Below are 25,684 nucleotides of genomic sequence, written 5' to 3'. Positions count from 1 at the left end.
CACCCCTGTGACACCACCCCACTACCTCACCATCAGCCAATCAGAGAATTGTGCACGAGCTGATCACGTATCCTGCGACCCCCTCCACCCCCTACTTGGCTTTTTTTTTTTTTTTTCCCCGGTACGCAGGCCTCTCACTGTTGTGGCCTCTCACTGTTGTGGCCTCTCCCGTTGCGGAGCACAGGCTCCGGACGCGCAGGCTCAGCGGCCATGGCTCACGGGCCCAGCCGCTCCGCGGCATGTGGGATCCCCCCGGACCGGGGCACAAACCCGTGTTCCCTGCATCGGCAGGCGGACTCTCAACCACTGCGCTACCAGGGAAGCCCCCCACTACTTGGCTTTTAAAAGTGCTTTGTCGAAACCCTTTGGGGAGCTCCAGGCTTTTTTAGGGCACGGGCCACCTCCTCTTCTTGCATGGCCTTGCAAAAAACCTTTCTCTGCTCCAAACTCCAAGGTTTCCGTTTGTTTGGCCTCACTGTGCTCTTGGGCACAAGAACTTCTGTTCACAGTTCTGTCCAGAGTGACAAGTAGATCTGCGTACTTAGGCAACCACCCAGAGTTCACAGCAAGCCCAGTCAGAGCGGGTGTAAACAGGAAACAGCAGGCAGGCGGGTTGTTGAACAGCACGGCAGTGTTTCAACTCAAAGGGCTGGTGAGTGGGGTGGGGGTGGGGTCTCTGGGTCTAACGCAGTGAATGTCAGACCATCAACCTTTTGGAGGGTTAAAGCTTTTGTACGATACGAGAGAGGACCAAGGTGAGCAAGGCGAGCGCATGCGGGACTGGCCAGCAAAGGCACATCCGCTTTCAGGCTTTCGGTTTCTTTTCCTCCATCTTGCCTGCGATTTTCAGATGTCAGAGGAGTGAAGTCTTGACGGGTCGCAGCCAAAGGAGAGCCTAGCCGCGGGCAGGACGGTACGTGCCCGCGCGGGACCCCGCAGCTCCCCGCCCGACGTCAGGCCCCGCATCCTCTCGCGTTCCCCGACTGGCGCTTCCTTGCACTCGGCCTGGGCAGGGGGTGCCTGGCAGGGGCCAGGGGAGGGGTGACTCAGTCCTGCCGATCTCTTATCTCTGATTTGCCCCGCGGGCACCAGGCGGGCCGGAGCGCCCCCGCCCCGATTCTCTGGAGGGGCGCTTGAGTCTTCCGGGATTCCGGTGCGGTCGGAGCGGCGGATCGCCCAGACCCGGTGACTCTCGCCCCAAACTGAAGCACTAGAAAACGGGCCGTGAGCTTTGTGGCAGGTCCCCGGTATCCTGCCTAAGGACACCGGGGACCTGCCTAAGAACATCCTGAGGGTTGCTCAATTCCGGGGGTGACCTGCTCAAAAGATCTGGCAGTCTTCCTTTGGCAAAGTTGATGAGAACTAGGACTTTTTGTGCAGTAGTGTGTCTTGGCGGAAGCAACAGGAGAGACAAGAATTTTTACTCTCTGGTGAAGTAGGTCAGGGTTGCTATTTCTCAAAGCAGTGAGATGCGTATTTTGGCAAATTGGAAGAATAGCTTGCCTTGGGAAGGTTCGGAATGACTGACTGATAAAAGATTTTTTTGTAGAGCCTTGAAATAAACGTGTCCTCCCCGCCCCCACCCTTTTTCCCTTCAAAGGGTCTGGGGAATGTCTGGTCAGGGCATATTCTTTTAAATTATTAACAGCGGAATGCAATAGAACAAAGACCATTGAAATTAAGAACAAATTTTTGGTTCAAGTAACAGGAGTAAGTTCAAGGACTCTAAAGCTCTCGAATATTTTCATTTGTTGACATTTGAAATTTATTTACGAAACGAGAGGTAGTGCCAGTAGGGAACCTGTTGGACACCGACAGGCCATGATAATCTAAAACTAAGACCAGACCGGTCTCTGGCAGGCTTGACCTGCTTCAGATAAGAGATTTCAGATAAGGGAAACTGAATTTTTGGTAATTTCCCTCCGGTGGTTCCCCTAAATAATCGTTAAAAAGTTTCATGGGGAGAGGCTAAAAACTTGGGCCAACTCCAAAATTTAAAAAAAAAAGAGAGAGAGAGAGAGAGAGACTCGGGTTCGGAAGGGACTTTTGAATGTGTCTGCCGTACAGAAGTTGCATTTTTAATAGTAATACTTATTTTACTTACAGCTTCTGGGTTGGACGTCCTGATTAAAATGGCTTTTCCTAACGACTTCTTGTTTTACATTTGTTTGTAACTGACATTTACACTTCATTTAACAGTATTACTACCTGGCACCCGCTCTCGAAGGTGAATCCACCTGCAGGCCCGCAGGGGCTGGGTGCCCCTTGCCGCCTGCCCGCTGGGAATCTTGCGCGACTGGAGTGTCGGGAGGGTAGTCGGCGGCAGTTTTTTCCGAGCGGTGGCCGAGGGCCGATTGGCAGCTGAAATGGAAGTAGGTTTGATCCCTGGGGGCAGGCGGGTCCCAGCCCGGCTCTTAGTAGGGTGGCGGAGCGCAGCGGCCACGCCCACTGGTTCCTGACCTGACGCAAGTAATTCCCCGCAATGCCAGGTGGGCTCTTTGCCCACACAAGGGAGAGTTTACTTTCTGGAGGGACACCCGTGTGCTTCTGTGGAGTTTTTAAGGTGTAGGGGCGGAGGGTTCTGGAGCAGGAAGTTTTGTTTGGGCTGTGCCTTCCTGGCAGGCTGCTGGGAGGAAGCGCACAGAGGCTTTATGCCTGCCTTGGAAGCCGCCTCTTGGCGCCTGCGATGCTCTCCTCCAGTTCCTGGACCTGTCTGAAGTACAAGTACAAGTACAAGTAAGTCCCCTACATACAAACCGGAGCACGTTGGTTAAGTCCAGCGTTAGCCTAGGTACCCAACTAACACAGTTGGGTATATAGTACTGTACTGTAATAGATTTATACTACTTTTCACATAAATAGTACATAAAAAAACACAAAAAATAAAGAAAACATTTTTAATCTTACAGTATAGTACCTCGAAAAGTTCAGTAGTACACTACAACAGCTGGCACAGGGGCTTGCATCGAGTGGACTTCCTGGGCTTGAAATAATGACACTGTACTACTGTACAGTACTGGACCATAAAGTATACAAAAGTATAACCACTTATCGAAGTGCACGGATGTATGCCAGACACCTAACTAACTTACGTGATTGGACACGCCAACGCACGTGCTCTGCTTTTCCGGAGCGTCAGGTACGAACGTGTCCGGCAAGGGTGGGCGAGGTTCCCGGCGGAAGCCATTGGGAAGAGCAGGCGGCTGCCCGGGGGTGAATAGACGGAGAACCCTTTCTCCCGACCTGCGCCCCCTGCTGGCGTCGCCCTCAGCTCTGGGGGCGTCGGGGCACTGTCCCCTGATCCTGGCAAAAAAGGCTTGAGTCTCCCGCTTTCAGCCCTTCCTTGAGCCTCCTTGGGACTCACCCACAGCACTCCAAGTCGCCAGGAGTGTCTTTCGCTTTTTACAATCTCAGGAATGAATTCTTTTGGGTTATTTCTTCCTTACAGGACCCCAAAGGCTAATTAAACTCGTGTTTATGGACTGAAATGCCTCCTTTCCTTTAATTCAGTATAATTCAGTATAAATATATATTGCACTCTTCAAGGCCAGGCAGAGTTCTGGGTGCTGGGAACATAGAGATGGATCTGAACTTGTTTTTTATCCCCACAGAGAAAAAAATCACGGAGTGGTTGGGGAGACCCAGCAGAATTACCTGCAAAGTTAACTTGGATTCAAGGCAGCCTAGAAAAGGGTCTAGAATCAACAGTCTAGAATGGGAGGAGACCGGTTGGGCCAGGTTGGGGAAGTGGTAACAGGTTACAGAGTAAATCAGTTACGTAAGAAACACAATGATTGAAATGACCTATTTCTCCTTTATATTCGGCTACTGCCACCTCCTCGAGAAAGACTTCACAACCATCCATAGAGGAAGTGAGGATTCCCTTCCTCTATACTTCCCTCTACTCAGGGGCTATCTTTGCACTTACCATAGGATTGCATTTAACACTCTATATTGTAATATTTTTTCTCTTAAAAAATGTTCAGTCAAATTGTATTATAATTACCTGGGTTAAAATACATGCAAAGTAAATAAAGAAAGCTGCAGGGGTCCATTCCCTAAGATAACCCAAAGTTGCAGTTTATTGTCTTTTCCAGACATTTATGCACTTGAATACAGTCTAAGTATTTTTTTTTAAATATGTAGTTTGCTCTCTTTTATTTTTCTTATTTTGTATGATGCTATCAGTAATCATGGGGATGTCTGAGGACTGTCCTACTTGAGGAAAAACTACTTTAAATTTTAGGCACTTTTGAGTCCATACTACACACAGAGGACTGGCCTGGAGGTTTGGCAAAATGAAAACTCTCACCCATAAATCTTAGAGTTTTAGAACTTGTGATAAGTGCAAAGGATACATTTTTAGCCAAACGTACTGGGGAGATGTACCTTTTGCTAAAAGTCCAGGGGATGTCTGGTGAGCTTGGCTGGAGACATTGTATTCTGTCTGTTCATGATGAGGTCCTGTCTGCTCCCAGGAAGCCCTGCATGGTGCGTCACCCAGCTTTTCAACAACAGCCTTGTTACCCCCATAGAATTGCCAAAACTTCCTTTCACGGGCTTTGTCTCCTGGATCTAACAACCACGTTCCAAGTATGGTTCTTACTCCTCCATATTCATTGTAGATTATGAAAGGATGAGTAGGCATTACACAAGTACAGGCCTGCTGGAGCTCTGTAATGATGACCAGTCTGTTCAAGGCCTAGGAGGGTGAGCTTGGTGATCGTGGTCAGCACCCACCACAGCCTAATGCAGATGAGTGGGAGCTTACCATATATGATAGTACTCAAGAAGAAAGTGAAAACAGTGCTATGAAGCAGGAGGAGATGACCTGATTTAGGAATCAAGACAACTTTAGGAAGAGATGCCTTGAAAGATGGTATAGAATTTCAACAGGCAGGGACTGAAAAGAGGGAAGGGGCTTTCCAACTGGAGGCAAGTGCTTGAGCAAAGATGTTGGGACAGAAAAACACTGTCCAGGGAACACTGAGATAAGTGTCTTGAATTAGATTATGGGTTGGGCGGAGGAGGGGAGGTACTCTGAGGGGCTTGGGCTCTGTATGAGAAGTTTGCCCTAGTGAAAATAACTTTGATTCAGGAGGAGTGGGCCACTGCATGAAATGGATTTCTCTAGTGACTCTGCTCACGTGTCTGTATCCAACTAGATGATTCATGATCTCCTTTCAATCTTGATCTTTTCTCCTTGTGGGGTTCTTTCATTCCTTCATTTTCTGCAGCCCGTATGCAGCTGTTACGAACCAGGGAAGTTATTTGAGGTAATGTTATGTTGAAATTTGTAGGAGTTTCCCTGAGAGTCATGGGGCTGAGCCTCATCAAAGAACTTTGTAAAATATACCTTCTAATTTTATGCCATTTTATAATTGGGATCATCTACAGTTTGTGGGCAATTTGTTATAATTGAAATGCAGTGCTTGGGAAGCCAAACAATTTTTTAATGCATACTTTTAGCTGTTGATACATTATGTATCAGTAGCTAAAAGTGTGCATTAAAATTATTAAATATTAAATTAAAAACTATGCATTAAATAATCTCAAATTGGAATGTGTTTATGCTTCAGCCTCAGTACATGGTCTTCTAGACTATGTTTCTGCAGCATTGCAGAAATCAGAACCCACATGATGATCTATTACTAAATACCTCATTTTAAATATTGGGGGAGAAGGGCACAAAGTGGCACTTTGTGCACTATCTTAGGGTTAAAATGCCTACAGATGTAGTAAAGATGGGTTCATTATATTAGCTGCTCGAATTGCTACACACAGAGCCCACACCCACAGGTTCCTGTACACGGATGGAGGAGGAGGAAGGTGGGTCCTGTTATGTTCAGGGATGCACTGAACTCCTAAGAGGTGGTCACATTCTTTTTGCCCAGGATCATGTAACCCCTTCTCCTTTACCATTTTAGAAACTTCTGAGTGACTCCCTCAGGGCCTTCAACTTCATATCTCAGTGGGGATTTCCGGACACCTGAACGTTCCAGGTTTGCATGCTGCTTTCTGCAGCTGGCAAGGCAGGCTTCTCCCTACTGCGGCTCAGTTTTGTAACGTTGCTGGGAAATTACATTTGCTTGCAGGCTGTGGCTCAGTGAACATGACCTGCTTTCAGGTATGCCATGACCAGAGCAGTACAAGGAATGGAATATTAAGTATGTCTGTCCTTGGATAGGTTTAAGTATGATGGGGACCAGTCATGCTGGCAGCTATCTACTGGGAACGTTATGTGTTTTCAATACCAGATGGTTGGAGGCAAAGTTGACATTCTCTGAGAAAGGCTGAAAAGCCTGATTTAACCACATTTTACTGTCACCTATTGGAGCTATGTTGGGTGCCACGGAGCTAGGTACACAATATGGTGGTGGAACAAAGGAGCTACTAACCAAGTCTAGATGAGTTCTTCCCAGGAAAGCTTTACACTTAGGAGACACTTCAGCTGGCCCTGCAAACCGAGTAGGGCTTTGCCAGGCAGGTAAGTGGAAGCGAGTAATCCAGGCAAATGTGCAGAGGTGCGGGAAAGAACTCCTTGATGAGGTTTGTTTGAATCCGAAAGTGCAAGGTGTGTGTTAATGAGAGTTGAATGCAGATGCTAGACCAGGAGGGGCCTTGAATACAAAGAAAATCAGAACCTACAATGGGAGATGAGGAATCACTGAAAGGTTTGAACTTAGGAAAGTGATTTGGTTCAGGCAAGAACTTCAGGAAGTTCATTCTGATAAGACCTGTTTGGAGATGGTGAGGCCATAGGCAGAGGGAACAGAAAGGCCAGGGTGAGAGATGGTGGATGCTAGGGCACACCCTCATTTAAGAAGCAGGTGCAGGGGTTTCCCTCGTAGTGCAGTGGTTAAGAATCTGCCTGCCAATGCAGGGGACATGGGTTTGAGCCCTGGTCCGGGAAGATCCCACGTGCTGCAGAGCAACTAAGCCCGTGAGCCACAACTACTGAGCCCGCATGCCACAACTACTGAAGCCTGCGTGCCTAGAGCCTGTGCCCTGCAGCAAGAGAAGCCACAGCAATGAGAAGCCTGCACACTGCAACAAAGAGTAGCCCCCGCTCGCCGCAACTAGAGAAAGCCCGCGCACAGCAGCAAAGACCCAACGCAGCCAAAAATAAATAAATAAATTTATTTATTTAAAAAAAAAAAAGAAGCAGGTGCATAAAGGGTGCTGAGGAGTCAGGGAAGGTTAGAGGGGGACCGTGTAGAATATAGTGGTGTGAGATCAGCTAAGGGAGAAGAGTTTCAAGGAACAGGTCAGAATGCTTGGGTAAAAGAAGACTTCCATGTGACCTTGGATGTGGCCACTAGGAGGTCACCAAGGCCTCTAGAAGAACACTGTCAGGTGAGGACACTAGGGTGAGGAGAGTGAGGCACTCACCTCAGGCACAACATTTAAGGGGGTGCGAAAATCAAGATAATATTTTAATGCAAGATTTTGAAAAAATTGACATGAATGCAAAAGACCCATGATGAACAAAATATCAAAATTTTAAATAAAGACAGTATCCACATTACTGATTCTTCCTTTGCTTCAGGTTCCAATATGGCCCTGAGTGTCATTGTGTAAAGGATGTGGGGCAGGGAGGATACAGGTGGAGCCATATTGAGGAGGGAACTGAGAAGCTGAAGGAGCTGAAGTACACATTACAGTCTGCCTTTCTGAAATTCTAGCTTCACATGAAAGAAAGAGAGTGAAAGCCTGGTTGGTCTAGGGGATCTCAGGCTGAAGGGGTTTTTTGTTGTCTTTATTTTTAAGATGGAAGAGACTGAACATGTTTATAAGCTGAGGGGAGGAGTCCCTGAAGGTGGAGAGAGGTTGATGAAAGGGTAAGCGCAGGGGCTTATGGAGACAGGAGGGCACGGGAAGTGGATGGCCCTGGAGGACGAGGGACAGCAGGGGACGGGAGCAGGCTGCCGGAGCTCACTCTTGATCAGTGGCAAGCTCATCGATGAAAAGTGGCCCCAGTGTGTGGTGTTAGGATGGAAGAAAGCTGTGAGAGGGTGTTGAAAGGAGCTGACCGCAGTCCTGGAATAGCATGCCGAGCAGCAGTAAGGGGCCAGCTGAGGTTGAAGACTACAAGCGTGTGGGTTGATCTTTCCCCTCCGTTCAGCACAACTTCTCCTCTACATGTATGAGTGGTGGAGGCTCACCATCTGAGGATGGGATGTGGAGGTGATCATCCCAGTTTGCCCGGGACTGAGGGGTTTCCTGGAATGTGGGACTTTCAGTGCTCAAACTGGAAAGTTGTGGCACACCAAGGTGTTGCACAGCTGGCAGTCAGGTGGCAAAAGGGCAAAAAAGAATTGAGGTGCTGGCCAGAAGAGGGTTTGTAGCACATGCTCTAGGTCCCATCTGGGGAGCAAAGGAAGTGAGGCCGTCAGCTGGTAGCGACTTACAAAACTCCATTTATTCGTTCATTCAAATACTCATTGAGTGCTTACTAGGAGTCAGGCACTGGGGTCTGTGCAGAGGATCTAACCACAAAGAAGATAAAAATATTCTCATGGAATATCCTTCTCTGGTGGCTAAGGTCAGTTGGTGCCCAGGACCCACTCCCACCTCTGTCTGGAGGTTAGAAAACTACAAACTGCCTTTCCCAGACTCCTTTACAACCAGGATGTGAATTAAGGTGCATTTGGGCAAGATTTGTAAACAAGTGGGGTAGAGGCCAATAGCTGGCTGCTTTTGTTCATTTCTCTGCTGGCAAGCGTGGTGGTGGTGACGTGGGGATTTGGGCAGCAGCATTATGAAGTCCAGTCACCAGCTTTGGAGGAGTGGAGGTAGATGGGGTGGCAGTTGGCCCTCTGATCTCGGGGTCACTGCCCGAGGTGTTCTTGAGCTCCGTGCTACCAGTGATGGCCTCCTGCTTCCTCACTGCCTTGGCTGAGACAAGATCTTTCTGGGAGCCCTGGGAGTCTTTCTCAGAAGCTCACTCAAGGGCCCATTTCTCTAGCCCTTAACAGCAGTTTTGTAAGCACCTATTTCAATGTATTTCTACTCAAAATAACTGAAGTGGTTTCTGCTTCTAGCACCTGACACCCTTTCCATTAGCCAGTGGAAACGAACCCTGGTGACTTACATCTGCTTTGTTTGGTGTTTTCAGTGATCACTGGCAACTACTAGAGAAATGAAACTGGAACTGCTCTGGCTCTGAAGGTGGGGGACAGTTTGTACCATTGTGGAAATTCTGTGGGAGTGGAAAAGGAGAGACAGTCATTAAATTACAATTTGCCAGTGAGGGGGGTAAAAGAACAGGGGAATTCCTTAAACATTCTAAACACACATAGCTGCCAGTTTCCCCCAGTTAGGGAATACAGTAGGAGTGAAAGGACGCTAACAGAAATAGTGGTCAATCTGGAGGACTGGGTGTTTGAAAGCAGGAAAGAGAAAGAATTGGGCTTGGGCAACTCCTTTGTCCCTGAGTGAGGTGAAGCCCTTGACTTCAGAGGAGGTGTGTGGTGCTGAACTAGGAAGTTCAGGTAGAGTGGGGCTGGTAAGTGGTGGGCACTATCCTTTCACCAAACTCTTAAAGAACTTATTCTACCTGCCATCCCCCTCCCCACTCCTTCTACCCTATCCTTTGAACCATGTTAAGTAAAATCTGACTTGTTCTTTTTGATGATAACTTTGGGATGCCTCTAGCCTTTCTTGTTCTAAGGATTGTCTATATATACACCAAATAAGCTGTAAAAGCATTTTGAATGCTGTGAGATAGTTTCTGTATGGCACACTCTGGTTGTTTTTTTTTATGTAGTACTTGTTAACTGGACTGTAAATGCTGAGTGCAGAAGAGAGAGAGAGAAATGCCTTTTTCTGTTCAAAAACTTACAGGGTTTCCTTTTGGCTAATTATCGTTTTCTAATTTTATTGTACTGTGGTCAGAAAATGTGGTCAGAGGTATATTTATTTTACTATCTATATACCTGTTGCCGAGTTGATGAAGTAAAATGTTACAAATTCAGTCATTTCCCCTTTGTATTTTTATCTAGTCACATTCTGTTAATCCCTTTTAATGTTTTCAGTATACACACACACAAACACACACATATATCCCTAAACAATATATGGTGTTATTATTAACATTTAGGACCTTAATATAAATTAATTATATGGAACGCATGCTTTAGCAACTTTTTGCCTTAGCAAAAATATTTGTTTTGTTGTTTTGTTTTTTGTTTGTTTGTGAGATTCATTCATGGTTTTTCGTTTTCAGGGCTGTATAGTATTTCATCAAAGCACTGCGACATTTTATTCAATCTCTTCTTGGTAGACTTTTAAGTGGTTTCCATTATTTTGCTATACCATCTACTGCTGCTTGGAACATTATGTACATGTCTTGGTATATCTGTCTAAGAGTTTTAAAAGGATATTCACTTAGGAATGAAATTTTCATGTCATGGAGTAATGAGTGCTTGCATCTTTACCAAGTATTGCCAAATGTTCTTCAAAGTGGCTATATCAGTTTATAATTCCTCCAGCAATGTAAAAGGTTTCATATCTCACTGTATTTTCTCTGACATTTGGTAACAGATACTAGCATTTGGCCAATGTGAAATAATATCTCACTGTAGTTTAAATTTGCATTTCTCTGAATACTGTTTTGGTTTGAATATCTTTTCATATGGTTTATGGCTGTTTGGAGTTTTCTTTTATCCTGGGAACTGCCTATTGCCTATTCTTCCCTTGAGTCGCTTGTCTTACGCTTATTGATTTGCAGAAATGCTTTCTACATTGTGGTTACTAGTTCTTTGTTAATTAAATATGATGTGTTTGTCTTCTGAGTCTGCTCTTTATCTTTTTTTCATTTTTAAAAGGATGTATGCTTTTTATGTCTTACAAAATCATTTTTGTAATTGTAGGTTATAATAATATTCTTGGAGAATGTCTTCTAGAAATTTTATGTCCAGGACTTTAGTTCATGTGGAACTGACTTGTAAATGGTGTGAGGAAAGGATCCCAGTTTATCCTCTCTATATGTATGGATAACCAGTTGTCTCAGCACTATTTCTGGACATTAATGTCCTTTCCCTATTGACTTACAGGACCACCCTAGACATCTGTGTGTGGATCAATTTCTGAGTTCTCATCTGTGTATTAGTTGTTTTATTATCTATTCCTTGTCATATTACTATACATTTGTATTAAATCTTGATATCTGCTAAGGCAACTTCCTCCAACTGGTTTTTCTTAAAGCTTATACTGGTTATTCTTGGCCTTTCTCCTTCATATCAGTTCAAAATTAGCTTGCCACAGTCCATGGCAAAAGTTTTTGGATTTGGATTTTTGATTGGGCTTAAATTTATAAATTCATTTGAGAATTGATATCTTGATGATACTGAGTCTTCTGTCCATGATTATTGTACATTTCTTCAATTATCTGTCTTAACTGAAGTCTTCAATAAAGTTTTATAATTTCTTCTTTAATGTCTCATGTATCTTTTGTTAGATTTATTCTGTATACCTTACAGGTTTTGTTGCTGTTGTAAATAGTATCATTTTTTCTTTGAAATATACATTTTCTTCCTGTTTTTTGCTAATGTACAGAGATGTAATTGACTTTTATTTATTAATCATATATCTCAAAACCTTAACCTCTTATGAATTCTAACATTTTGTCTGTTGGTATACTTGGGTTTCCTATCCAAGTAGAAAATCTTATTGCATGTGAAGAATGATAGTTGTTTCTTTGGTTCCGATGCTTATACTCTAACTAACCTTTTTTTCTTATTTTAGTGCTAAGCTCTGTCCTCTAGTACAATGTTGAATAGAAGGGATGATCATACGTATACTTGTCTTGAGCCTCATTTTTAAAGGAATGCTTCTAACATGTCACCGTTAAGTATAATATTTGCAGTGGACTTTTCTCTTTTTCTCATAATTACTATTGAACTATTTATAAATTGCTGCCTCATAAGTCCCTTGCTTTTAATCCATAGAGCATCGTTTTTAGAGAACTCATGTCTTTATTATATTGAATCTCCCTATTCATGAGCAAGGTAAAGCTCTCCATTTATCTAGATCTTTATTAATGTCTTTCCAATAATTTTTTTTTTTTTTTTTTTTTTTTTTTTTTGCGGTACGCGGGCCTCTCACTGTTGTGGCCTCTCCCGTTGCGGCGCACAGGCTCCGGACGCGCAGGCTCAGCGGCCATGGCTCACGGGCCCAGCCGCTCCGCAGCATGTGGGATCTTCCCAGACGGGGCACGAACCCGTGTCCCCTGCATTGGCAGGCGGACTGTCAACCACTGCGCCACCAGGGAAGCCCCTCCAATAATATATTATAGTTTTTTCCTGTTAATGTCTTGCATATCTTTGTTAGAATCATTCCTACATGTTTTAATGCTATTGTGTATGGCAAATCTTAAAGAACCAGCACTGTGGTTTTGAGTTGTTTTTTCTTTTTGCCCTCCTACAAGTTTACTTACTTTCTTAAATGCTCAACTATATATTTGAGCAAATGTTTTTTATGTTTTCTTTAGCATTTCAGTGTGTATTATAGCCATTTTTCTTTTTCAGATTGTCTCGTGCAGGGTTTCTCAATTTTGGCACTATTGTCAGTTAGGGTTGGATAATTCTTTGTTGAGGGGAATATGCATTGTGTAATGTTCAGCAGCATCTCTAGCTTCTATTCTCTAGATGCCAGTAGCACCACCTGGTTATGATGACCAAAAATATCTCAAATTTAACCAAAAATTGTCAAATGTCCCCTGAGGGGCAAAATTGCCCCCGATTAAGAACCATTGATTTGGCCTGTCACATTTCAGAAATTGCCCTTATCTTCTTGAAATTTTTTTTTTTAGTTTATTTTTTTTGGCTGCATTGGGTCTTTGTTGCTGCGCGTGGGCTTTCTCTAGCTGCGGCAAGCGGGGGCTACTCTTCGTTGTGGTGCACAGGCTTCTCATTGTGGTGATTTCTCTTGTTGGGAGCATGGGCTCTAGGTGCGTGGGCTTCAGTAGTTGTGGCCCATGGGCTCAGTAGTTGTGGCTCGCAGGCTCTAGAGCACAGACTCAGTTGTTGTGGCACATGGGCTCAGTTGCTCCGTGGCATGTGGGATCTTCCCGGACCAGGGGTTGAAGCTGTGTCCCCTGTATTGGCAGGTGGATTCTTAACCACTGTGCCACCAGGGAAGTCCCTTGAAACTTTTAAGATGCTTATTTTAAACTCTTTCAGATGTACGTTCCTAGGGTGTGAGTTTTGTTTTGTCTACTGTCATGGTGATTTTTATGTTTATGCATGGTGAGTTTTAATCATGAGCTCACCTCCAGCAGAATGGATGTTTCATATCCCCTGGGCTGGGAAGTTGACCTTATAGGGTGGTTTGGAGTTTGCCTCTCAAGACCTTGTGGGCTTGACTTCTAGTAAAAATATTACAAGGCTTTTATAAAGGATATAACTTATATTACTGGAACCATAACAGATAATAAAATAAAGCTATAAACAGAATTATGAATAAAATGTGTGTAACGAAGACATATACTTACATGATGGTTATATGTAAATTATATATTTTAAATCTTTTTGTATTGTTTTTGCAATATTTATTTTTTGCTATTTATGGTGTCTGAAATGTTAAAAAACACCTTAAAAAATTTGTATTCAAAAAAAAAAAGATGGGCTTCCCTGGTGGCGCAGTGGTTGAGAGTCCGCCTGCCGATTCAGGGGATGCGGGTTCGTGCCCCGGTCCGGGAAGATCCCACGTGCCGCGGAGCGGCTGGGCCCGTGAGCCATGGCCGCTGAGCCTGCGCGTCCGGAGCCTGTGCGCCGCAACGGGAGAGGCCACAACAGTGAGAGGCCCGCGTACCGCAAAAAAAAAAAAAAAAAAAAAAAAAAGACCCTATGGGCTTCCTTAGTCTGAGAGTAATTTTTATGTTAATTTCTTGGTTTGGGTTTAAAAGAAACCCCAGCAAAGTAGTGATTATTTGGACTGTAACCCTACTTCTTCCTTTCATGCTCCCCTCTCTCAAGTGCCTATCACCTCTAGTCCCAATTAACTGTCCCCAACACCACCCCAACATATAAGCACTGGTATTTTGCTGCATCTGGTTGGCCTGGGTCAGCACAGGATCTGTAGTTTTCCTTTTGATATTTTCTTTGACTATGCCAGATGCTACCACCGAGTAATTTGGATTTTACTGCCAAACTATACCTCTGTTAGTACAGAGGGAAGACAGCATGCCTGTTCTCTTGCTGATTGTGCGTGACTGGCAGAAAGCAGCCTTGGGTGTAATGGCTGGAGGAAGTGAACTGAGCAGATAATATTTTTTAAAACATTATCTAATTTTGTTAGCTCTTTTTTTTTTTTGCATTACGTGGGCTTCTCACTGCTGTGGCCTCTCCCGTTGCGGAGCACAGGCTCTGGACGTGCAGGCCCAGCAGCCATGGCTCACGGGCCTAGCCGCTCCGCGGCATGTGGGATCTTCCCAGACCGGGGCACGAACCCGTGTCCCCTGCATCGGCAGGCGGACTCTCAACCACTGCGCCACCAGGGAAGCCCTAATTTTGTTAGCTCTTGATGGCCTGATTATATCACTGATAATTATGAATTACAAAAGTTTGTTACTGTTTTTAAAAAGAGGGAATTGAACATTTCATTTCTAGTAGCTCTGGTTCTATTTCAGGTATGTTTGGTGAATGTAGATAACATCTCATTTCTTCTTGTGTTTACTTATTTTATACTTTCTAGTGTGTATAAATATTTTACAGGTTAATTTATAATAACAGCAACTAACAAAATTGTGACTTTTAGTGAATAGAAAAAGAACTTGACCTTCTTTTATGGAAACTAGTGGTTAGGTTAAAGTCCTGTTAGCCTGTGAGTGGAGTACAGATTTAGGCTCTGCAGAACACATAAAATTAGTATTGAGCTTTCAGATTAAAAAAAATAATAATAAAGTAGTCTGAGTACTAGTTTTTCTACTTTCAGTAAACAATCATTTATTAAATTTCATTTCTCCAGTTATTTAGAATGGCCGTGTTTAAGTGAGGCTTGGATGAATGAGCATGGGATTGGCATAGACACGCCAATACTTTTTAACAAGTCTACATTAACTAAAATGTCTGTTTTTATTAAGAACTCACCCATTTAGACTACTGGGGAGAAGGCCAGTGTGAAAGGTATGAATGAATGGATTTATTTTAAAGTCAAATATTAAAAATTTTTAAAAAACAAAATTTAAAATAAATGTAATTTTGTTAATTTCAGACACTAAAGTACTCACTAATATTTTCATTGATGGGGAACTTTGGAACTCTAGGGAAATTATGCTTCCTCTAAGAATCTTTCAATTTTTCTTATTTTTGACAGCAAGAGCTGTTTAACATCCCCTATATCCCTTTCTGCTTTGACTGCCAGGAAGCTTGGGACAAATTCAAGGTCTACTAAAATCTGTTTAGGTCTTTCTGGCCTGCATATTTGCATTGTATTCTTTATCCCTCCACCTCATTTTGACTTTCTACCTAATATTTTCCCCCCTTGTTCTCATATAAATTTTTTTTCTACTTACATGTTTTTATTGTAAGATGCCTCATCTTTTGTGAACTGAGATTGTATATAAATAACTAAAATAGATTCAGTGTTCCTTTGAGTAAATCCTGCTATATAAATACATAAATATGCTTGTACACAAATATGTAGCAACAGTTAGCAACTTACAGTTAGGTTGTTTTCCAGTTATCTTTTGCTAAGATTAGCTTTTAACCTGAAATGCTGTCCGATAGAAACAGATAGGGCACTCTCCTAGAACATAAGAGCTTATTTAACATAAAATATGGCTATGAAACTTTAGAGTAGACAGTGACCCCCATTTGCAACTTAAATTTTGAAAGAAAATAGGTTGAGTTCCAATGCAAGAAGTTAAGAATAGACCCATGGCATGAACTCCCCACCGCTCGCACCCAATTCCCAGATCTTTCTGCAGATCTGCTCAGCCTCCTTCCTTCCACTGATACCATCAGGATCCCTAGTGATAATTGCCGTCCAGCAGTGTGTTGTGAGTGCAGACTTCTGACTCTTCCAAGGAGCTCGAGGTCCAAAGAGGTGATCAAAACTTGACAAGGCCTAAGTTCAGCCATGGTGGCAGGTCCCATGAGCATTCATGATGATGCTGTGTAAAGGGCCTGAGTTTTGGGAGGATGGCAGCAGGTGTGAATGAAGGGTTTCAAAGTAGAACAACCGGAAAAAAGGGATGGGGTAGGGACAGAAACGTGTTTTCTCCCATCATTTTTGACACCTTGCAGAGGGTCCCCTTTGCTAAGATTTGTATTTGTTCAAGCCCACCGGGAGGTCACCGAAAAGGAGTTAATCCCTGTGACCTCAGTTTCTCTCATCCAGAAAGCAGCTTAGTCATTGGGCTTTTCCTCTTGCCCCACACCAAGGTCAATCATTTGCCACTTCATCATTAATTCCCTAGCAGTGATTTCCCCCTTACCACACTTTACATTCTGATAAGTTCTGATAAAGCACATGGGATTTTGGGGAAGTAATTTGTCTCTGATCTCATTTCCTTTAAAATGTAGGTTATCTTCTTTGTCTTGAATTTTGGGTCAGTCTCTTTGTCTACTGAGAGGATCGCTTTCTGTAGACTTAACAATATGAATTTAATCTGCTAGATTAGAGAGACCAGCAAGAAAGAAAGAGCCTATACCTAGAGCTTTAGGCAAAAGTTACTTTGATAGGAGGATTTTTAAAAATTCCCTTTTAACCACAGAACTCCTCCATTGGAAAGGATTCTGAAAGAAATGAAGAAAACCATCAGAAATGCAATCGGTAGCTTCATGGCCTTCTGTTGACTGGACTAGACTTTCCTTACTGCTGTTCCTTGGAATGACACTGTACAGGATGTCTGCTGAGGTCATCCATCAGGTGGAAGAAGCACTTGATGAAGACGAGAAGGAGATGCTTCTTTTTCTGTGCCGAGACGTTGCTGCAGATGTGGTTCCACTTAATGTCAGGGACCTTCTGGATGTTTTAAGAGAGAAAGGAAAGCTGTCTTCTGTGAGCTTGGCTGAGCTGCTCTACAGAGTAAGGCGGTTTGACTTGCTCAAGAGGGTCTTGAAGATGGACAGACGGACAGCGGAGGCCCTCCTGCACAGGCACCCACATCTTATTTCGGACTATAGGTAATTCATCAGCCCCTCCTGAGGCTGGACTGGTGGAAGGGAGGGAGGAGGTCTAGACTTCAGAGTCACAGAAATGAGGACAGTAGGAAAAGCAGCCTCATGACTTTCTCTACCCACTGATCCTCTTGCCATATCGATGTTACTTCATTCCTCTGAACTCTGAATTCTTAGGGCATGTCTGCTTAAAGTAATTGGGTAGAAGATCAGAATGAAAGAGGAAGGGATGGATGGTATGTGTTTGCCTGATGGGTAGAATGAGAGAGAGAGGAGTGACTAAGAGCTAGTACTCTTGCAGGCCTCTCTGATTGTGAGATCTGCTGTGTTCTTTGCTAGCCTGTGATGTCAGAGCCTGGTAATTTCCGGTTACTCAGAAAGGAAATAACAAGCCTGACAGCAATCTTCCTGACCTTTGTAGAGCTCTGTGATCCTTCCTGAACCCCCTCTGGTCTTTCCTCTGCTGAGGAAATTAGTGGGGTGGGCTTGCTTTCTGTGAGGTCCCTGTTCCCGAAGGCTCTGGGGAGCCCAGATTGAACGTTTCTTCAATTAACCATCTCTAGACCTCCTTCGGTTCAGGAGAGGAACGGCCACTGGAGTCCCCTCTAGTTCAGACAGCCTTTGAGTTGTTCCTTCCTCCTGTTCACATAATATTCTCTTGGAGGTTCAGAGGAGCACAGAAACCAGTGGAAAGGCTGCGCTTCTGGGGAAAGAAAGATAATTTGTAACCTTAAATCAGTGATTCCTTTTTCTCCAGACCACCAGCCTTTAGTTATATTGATAATATATATTTGGAGGTGATGTACATGATTAAAAACTATGTTAAAGAGAGTTGCAAGCAGTGTGACCCTTGGAACGCATATGAGATTTGAGGTCTAAAGTCCTGTTTGAAGCCTCAGAACTGTCAGTTACAAGCCACGTAGGCTGAGCCAGCCACTGACATCAGTTGGGCCTTCGTTTTTCTACCTGTGAAGCTAAAAATAATAATATCTGATTTCACAAGTGTGTTTGTGAGGATCGATTGTGATAATTTAGTATGTGAAGTACTTTTTAAAAATTATTATTATTATTTTAAATTATGTGAAGTACTTTTTTAAACTGGGCAGCACTCTACAAATATAAGGATTTATTATTATTGTTGCTGTTATTCTTGATCATCTTCCACCTCTCCAACCATCATGATGTCATAATCTTCTTAAAACTTTTCGGGAGGCACTGACTGGGTTTTTGTGAATAAGTCAGGGGACTCTCTCCATCTCTTGTTTCCTTGCTGTGGTGAATGGAGGTGGTTCCTTTGGGCCTCTGAGTAGAGAGGCCTGGGAGTGCTAGATTCATTTATTCCTCTGTTGAGTGGGCTTTATTGTGGGTTGACCTATGCCAGGTGTTTGGTAAGCACTAAAGCAAAACGAATGAAGACTCTTCCATCCTCAAGAATATTAGAGTCTAATTGGGAAAACAGGCTTCTAAGTAATGACGGCAATGTCAAGGTAATAATGACAATCATGAGGTGTCCTTGGGAGCCCTGATAAAGCATGATGGTAACTCCAACTGGAACAGAGGTGGCTAAGTCAGGAGGGGCTTTCTAGACAGAGACATTTACAGACACAATCCCAATCTAGATGCCTTTTAACCTTTGAGTTCGGGCGCGGGCCAGGATAGCCCAGGTGTTACTTTGCTTCACAATCTTGTGACTCAGAGTATTGTCCCTGGATTAGCAGCATCAGTATCACTGGGGGTTTGTTAAACAGAGAAGACAAGATCACTTTGAATTCTATTTATGTCTTTCGTCTTAGTCATTTAGGTTCTTAATTTATTTCATTATAACTTCTGGGGGAGCTAGGGGATTCTTTGGGGAAGTTTTTTTTGGTTTTTTTTTTTTGCGGTACGCGGGCCTCTAACTGTTGTGGCCTCTCCCGTTGTGGAGCACAGGCTCCGGACGCACAAGCTCAGCGGCCATGGCTCATGGGCCCAGCCGCTCCGCGGCATGTGGGATCTTCCCGGACCGGGGCATGAACCCGTGTCCCCTGCATCGGCAGGCGGACTCTCAAACACTGCACCACCAGGGAAACCCTTTGGGGAAGTTTTTATTCTCTTGTTCTTTTCATAGCAGTTGTAAAAAGAGGTATCATCTCCTATTGAAAACTGGGGAAAGGATAAATTTGCTTTTTGACTTCCCTTAAGATCTCTTCCTGGGGTGATCTAAGCTTTCTGTTTTCTTGGGGGCGCATTCAAATGGGGGCAAGAATTAGTCTTTTAACCAATTATTGACATAGAGGAGGCCTAGGCTCTTGGAGTTCTCACTAGGACTGGTCTCTGAATTTACTAAAGAAACTTATCTTGTTTACAGGGTGCTGTTGATGGAGATTGGTGAGGGTTTGGATAAATCTGATGTGTCCTCATTAATATTCCTCATGAGAGATTATATGGGCCGAGGCAAGATAGCCAAGGATAAGGTGAGTTTTCTTTCTTTTTCTTCGTTCATGTTCCCAAGAGCCTATTGGAAGTTGGAGGGGTGCTCTCTATGGTGTGAAGAGAGGGAAACAGGTACTTAAGCAGGGAGGACCAAGTCGGGGGTGAAGGTGGGAAGGGAGAAGAGTTTGGGTTTTATTTTTCATAGTAACATTGATGGGAAGAAAATTGGTTCATAAATTGAGAGGCAATAGAGTGATATCGGCTGGTGTGGCCCTGGGTGTTTCTTTCATCTTTGTATTTTATCCTTTATTTGTGTAAAATTCATAGGCCTGGCTTATACATCAGCTTCTCTCCCTGGTTTGACAGATCATCTGGGAGGGTTAGGGAGGGAGTCCCTTCTGCTCATGCTGAGTAGAAACAGGAGAAAATGCCGGTCCACTCCCATCTTTGCTCTCTGACTCCTCAGCGGGCTCAGGGTCAGTGTGGAGTCATTAGGCTGCAGGGTAGCTGGGCAGGGGAAGGTCCTTGAGACTGATGTATCCAGGGAATGGCAAAAGTACAGATTTGGGGTTGCAAATGAGGTAGGGGTGAAGATCTTAGGGATGCTGTGATCGCTGGAAAAGTATATAAATTCCAGCTGGCCTTACTTCTGACCTATGGACAGGCCAGGGAAAGCTCGGGTCTCTAGTACGTGACAGTATGTCCACCAAGGACCTGCTTCTGAGGACTCTGGTAAATCATTGCTTAAGAATTTCCTCATGTTCCTTAATGATTGTTGTTTCATTTCTGAAATGTGGGAATATAGGGTGACAGTATGCCCCCACCATCAAATGCGAACTGGGAAGGAAAATGAAAAAATACAACTCCTTTTTTGGTGTCCCCTAATCAACTTATTTCCCAATCATTTATGTAGATTTAATTATCATTATTAATTTAAAAATAAAGATAGCACATTAGTAACCAAATGTTAAACAGAAAGGAAGTAACACCAAAAGCAGTGCCTATTTCTGAAATATAGTTCTTTCACAATCCCTACGGTCCAGGGTGAATGAGTAGCAAAATACCCTAACCCTGTAATTTTGCCACCTCATGTCTGCTGTGTCAGAATGAGTTGGAATTTCCAGCATTGCTTAAAACATTTTAGGGACTTCAAAACTGTATCATTAGAATTTTTCTAGTAAAAACGTTTCCCTAGCTACCTTCTCACTTCCATTTTTCAGTAAAGCCCTCAGAGTTTTTCAGTATAACACCAGCCTGGCTTTTGGGAAGAGATTGAACTTGGGAGGATTTTATTTTCAGGCCTGCTCTCTCAATCCTTCCTGACACAAATGGCCCATGTATCTATCCCCAACCTAGGTACAGGTTGGCCCCCCAAAGACGTACCTCTTTTCTGAGTAAATTCCAGGAGTGTAATTTGCTCATGGCTTTGGAAGGACTATAAAACAGAGCGGTCTGGCTTAGGATCACTGAAGGTCACTGAAAGGGCTCCTCTGGTCACATTTTCTTGCTCTAATAAATTACACAGCCTGAGGTTTGCATATGAGGCCTAATAGTCAGCCCTACTGACATTTGTTTCTTGTTGGTGGTTCTCTTAGAGTTTCTTGGATCTTGTGATTGAATTGGAGAAGCTAAACCTGGTTGCTCCAGATCACTTGGATTTATTAGAAAAATGCCTAAGGAACATCCACAGAATAGACCTGAAGACAAAAATCCAGAAATACAAGCAGTCTGGTAAGCAGCATTTTGGCCTCTCTGTGGCCTAAGGAAGTATCTGTGCATAGTGGGTTTCATTGGTAGAGACCTGTGTGTTGGACGGGTGGATGGAACAGAACCCGAAGGTCCACAGCTCCCACCAGCCTGTGGCTAGAGATCAGAACCCTTTATATCCTCCATACCCCCCATCTGCTAACTTCATCACCCAGCACCCCTGACCACACAGTCTTGGCTCTCTGCAAAATGCCGCCAAGCAGTTCTTAACATTCTGGTCTTCAGGAAAGAGTCTGCACCCCCATTTTCTGTACTGGCTGGTGGCGCTGTGGGCACTCAGGGCTTTTGAGTCTCTGCTGAGCCCTGCTGCCTTGCTCCAGAGTTTGGCCTGACTTGGGATGATATCCTATCACTGGGGTCCTACAACTGCCCTGCATATGTCTCCAGTTGCACAAAACCTCCTCATGCAAAAGGGCATCTTTTCTGCTGAGAACCCCTCCTCCCATAAAGGGGACCAGCGCACCCTGGCCTTCTCTCTCATGGCACCCCTACCTGTTGTCTTTTAGACTCACACTCAGCGTGGGCTCTGCTAGCAATCTACTACCACCACAGGGCATGGCTGATACTCAGTGATCTACACACAGCCCTGCCCCCCCCACCCCGCAATGGCTGATTCAAGATCAAGAACAGGAGTAGCATTTTTAGTCTGTTCTTAATGACATCGATAGAAGAGTCATCTGATCTGATATTTTGAATTCAGTAAGGTGGCTGGAAAGTTTAGGGTATTTTGAAAGATCATGATTGACCATGAACTGAGCCACTGTTGAAGATTCATTTGATGATAATTTGTAAATCTTAACTCAGAGCCTGTCTTCTGCTTGCAGCTCAAGGAGTGGAAACAAATTATGTAAATGCTCTCCAGGCATCTCTGCCAAACTTGAGTATAAAGGATCCTTCATATAACCTAAGGGTGAGTCTGGAGCAAATGTGTGGAATCCCAGCATGAAACAATTTCAGAACTTTGATAAAAATGTACACATTCTCCCAGCGTGTACTTCGTTTAATATCTGAAAAAAATTGTGACAGAAATGTGCATTTGTTTTAAAATATGTATACATTCTTATAATTTCAAAGCTAACATGTGTTCATTGAAATAATTTGGAAAATACAGAGAAATATATACAAAGGGAAGAAAATAAATCACCTCCATGTTAACAGTTATTGCCTTCTAGTCTTTTTGTTTTCCTGTGTGTGTATCTACATATACAAACATTTTTTTCATTGTTCACTTGTTCCTTTGAAAATTTAGCTTCTTAAGTAAAAATAGGACATGCCCATGGACAAAGAATTCAAAATGTGCTAAAAGAATTTTTAAAGTATATTTCCTCTTACCCCAGTTCCTTTCCCCAGAGGCAGCTATTGTTAACCATTTTCTTCTATCCAGAGATAGTCTATGCACATATCATATTTAATTTGTATTTTTTTCTTCTGTACAAATGGTAGCACACTATGTCCACTTGCTGATCTGAGCATTCTTACAAATTGTTTCGTATGAATCATACGGGACTGCCTTTATTCAATCATTGTTTTTTTTTTTTTTTTGGTACGCGGGCCTCTCACCGCTGCGGCCTCTCCCACTGCGGAGCACAGGCTCCGGATGCGCAGGCTCAGCGGCCATGGCTTACGGGCCCAGGCGCTCCGCGGCATGTGGGATCTTCCCGGACCGGGGCACGAACCCGCGTCCCCTGCATCGGCAGGCGGACTCTCAACCACTGCGCCACCAGGGAAGCCCTCAATCATTGTTTTTAATGATGGAACATAGTTTCACTTTCTAGAAGTATCAATATGTTTAGCCTTTTCTTGTATATGTGGACTTTTAGATTATTCACAATATTTTGTTATAAAACAATACTTCAAAATAAATATCCTTGTATTTACCTCTCTGTGCATTTGCTTTTCACTGAGCTTCTTTTAATGATTTCAACGAAAGTGTTTTTGTTGTTGAGTGATGTTACTGAGTGATTGATTTGTGACCATAAATAATATGTAGTCACTTCTGGTTGTTGTGTTGGTCAGTGGTGCAAGGTTATCATCAGAACTGTGCTTCGGTTAATCTTTTATCTTGAGAAGTTAACCTTAGTGTAATCTCATCCTCATCCTCATTCCATATAAGGATATGTGGAATTTGTAGTCAGGACTTAGACCACAGTTTATAATCTGTGATTAAATCATAAGCACTTTCATAAAAGTGTGTGATGAACATATTGACTATACCTGTCATAAAAATAGTTTTGTGGAGAATATAATCTGTAAGAGATACCACTAAGCAATAGAATTTCAGAGCTCAGATGGATGGTAAGCATTATACTGTCCAACACCCTCATTAAATAAATAAGGACATTTAGGCCTAAGGAACATTAAGTGACTTCCCACCTCTACCTACCGCCAGACCTGGGCCAGTCCATACTCCTTTCTCTACACCATGGTGTATTTAGTAAACTACATGGTATCATGTCATAGCTTAGATATATCTGTCATTTTTTTCAAGAATTAAATATGCTTTTTTTGTCCTTCTGAATCTCTATGATACCAAATCATAAGAGAAAACTGATTTAGGATTCAGATCCGGATTTTCTGGGCTTTCTCTGCTATTGTCTATCTAACATAAATTATACTGTCGTTCTTAGTTAAAAGCCTGCCATATTTTTGTTATTGTCTTTCTATTTTGTTAATGCAAGTAATTGTATTCACTGTCCATGTAGCCTATTAGGAACCCACATGCTCTGTGTGTAAATTTTTCTTTAAATTTGCTATATTAATCTGTGACCCTGATCATTCATTCATTTACTTAGCAGGCACTGTGGCATATGGATTCAGTGAATTCTTCACAAGATTTGGGAACTGAATACCTGGATGTTAACTCATACAAGGCTGCAAAAGTGCTTTAAAAATTATGGTGGCATTAAATAACACATGATACCAACATACTATAGAATAAAGAAGTTGTGGGAATTCCTTGGCGGTCCAGTGGTTAGGACTCCGTGCTTCCACTGCAGAGGGCACGGGTTTGATCCCAGGTTGGGGAACTAAGATCCCTCAAGACGCACTGTGCAGCCAAAAAAAAAAGTTGTGACTCTGTAATATAATGCTTTTTATATTTATCTGCAATAAATCTAGCTTTGATTTCATGTTATATCTCTTTAATAGTATGTAAAAGTGAATGCACACCTATGTGGGGTTCCAAATTCTATCTAATATCATTATCCTCTGGCTAAGTCATTGGTTATTAGTGATAAAAGCAACTTATATGTTTTTCTTTCATTTAGATGCACAGACTTAGCTACAGACACAGCTTAATAAATAGTGTACTTCTCTCTTTTGGCTAGGATAGCTTCAGAGGAGAACTGTCATTTGAAAGCTGAGCATATCAGATGGTTGACAGTGTGTGCTATGTGTACCTTACACAGGACCTGTCATCTGAGAAGAGAAAGGGTCTGTTCAATCTTTCATTCTCTGATTCATCCCATTCTGGCCCTCAGAAGGGTAGCTAATTTTCAAGAACCACTCCCACATGTGGCTTATGTGTAGCTAGGCATTATAGAAAAATAATAACTGGACATTTATTAAGCACTTCTGTGTGCTTAAAAGGCACTGTGCTGAGTACTTTGTGTACATTTAATCTTCAAAAAAATTATAAGGTAAGTACTATTATTATCCTCATTTTGAAGATAAAGAAACAGACATACAGTTAAAGAACTTGCTCAAAGTTACATAGCTAGTAAGTGGCAGAATCCCACTCCCACTCTTAACCATACTGTACCTTGCCTCTGTGTTAAAGATCAGGTTGAATGTCAATTGCATGTTCCAACAGCTTTTTCTAACTTGGAGCTATTGTAGCAACTCTCCTATACCATATTCTAAATGCTAGTTGAGCATATTTACACATTCATTGTATTTTCACTTTGAATTGCTACTTTGGCCATAGAATATGGATTTATGGAGTTAATGGCTCCTGCTAGCCTTCTTTAGATAATTTAACAGTGAATGTGATACTTTTATTTTTTCCTGGGTAAGAATCCTATCGAGATATTTAAAGAGGTGTAATATAATGTCTCTGAAAAATGAACAGGGAGTGTGACCTTATTTTTTATATTTGAAGCTCCAGAATGGGAGGAGTAAAGAACACAGACTCATGATGGGACAACGTGACACTCAGAGTAAGACCAGCTTTTCTTTATATTCATTCTTTATAAATGATTGATAATTCAAGTACAGAATGTTGCATTTTTAGAGTTGCCTTTCTTTTATCTACATATTTTAATTAAGTTCTCAAAATAAAAAACAGTTAAACTCTTAAAATGTATTCATTGGCATTTCTAGGTATCTATCAAATTAGCTTATTTGAATTTAAACACCTCTTACTTCATCAGCTTCATCAT

The 25,684-nt window shown here is 42.9% G+C and overlaps 1 protein-coding gene across 2 annotated transcripts; it reads left to right on the top strand.

Annotated features, from left to right (window-relative positions):
* Positions 1-612: 612 nt before the first annotated feature.
* On the top strand, positions 613-24,226 carry CFLAR (CASP8 and FADD like apoptosis regulator). 2 transcript variants are annotated; one of them, XM_079710536.1, is made up of 6 exons: positions 613-652; positions 16,721-17,132; positions 19,474-19,579; positions 21,134-21,269; positions 22,130-22,215; positions 24,098-24,226. In XM_079710536.1, the coding sequence occupies exons 2-6, from the start codon at positions 16,771-16,773 to the stop codon at positions 24,191-24,193; spliced, it is 786 nt and encodes a 261-aa protein (XP_079566662.1). In that variant the 5' UTR covers positions 613-652; positions 16,721-16,770; the 3' UTR covers positions 24,194-24,226. The 2 variants fall into 2 exon arrangements, with proteins under 2 accessions (XP_079566662.1, XP_079566663.1); XM_079710537.1 differs by lacking the exon at positions 24,098-24,226 and having other exon boundaries at positions 22,130-22,456.
* The last annotated feature ends 1,458 nt before the right edge of the window (positions 24,227-25,684 follow it).

This window comes from Hyperoodon ampullatus (assembly GCF_949752795.1).
Source record: "Hyperoodon ampullatus genome assembly, chromosome: 8".
Taxonomy (NCBI): domain Eukaryota; kingdom Metazoa; phylum Chordata; class Mammalia; order Artiodactyla; family Ziphiidae; genus Hyperoodon; species Hyperoodon ampullatus.
The sequence above is the reverse complement of the archived record's forward strand: the minus strand, read 5'-3'. Positions and strand labels throughout refer to the sequence as shown.

Bases quoted from the DNA above. Each gene is read 5' to 3' on its own strand.
- CFLAR (XM_079710536.1), top strand. From the start codon at position 16,771: ATGCAATCGGTAGCTTCATGGCCTTCTGTTGACTGGACTAGACTTTCC. The intron at 19,580-21,133 runs GTGAGTTTTCTT...TGGTTCTCTTAG, and splicing joins GCAAGATAGCCAAGGATAAG to AGTTTCTTGGATCTTGTGAT. The intron at 22,216-24,097 runs GTGAGTCTGGAG...TCATTTACTTAG, and splicing joins ATCCTTCATATAACCTAAGG to CAGGCACTGTGGCATATGGA.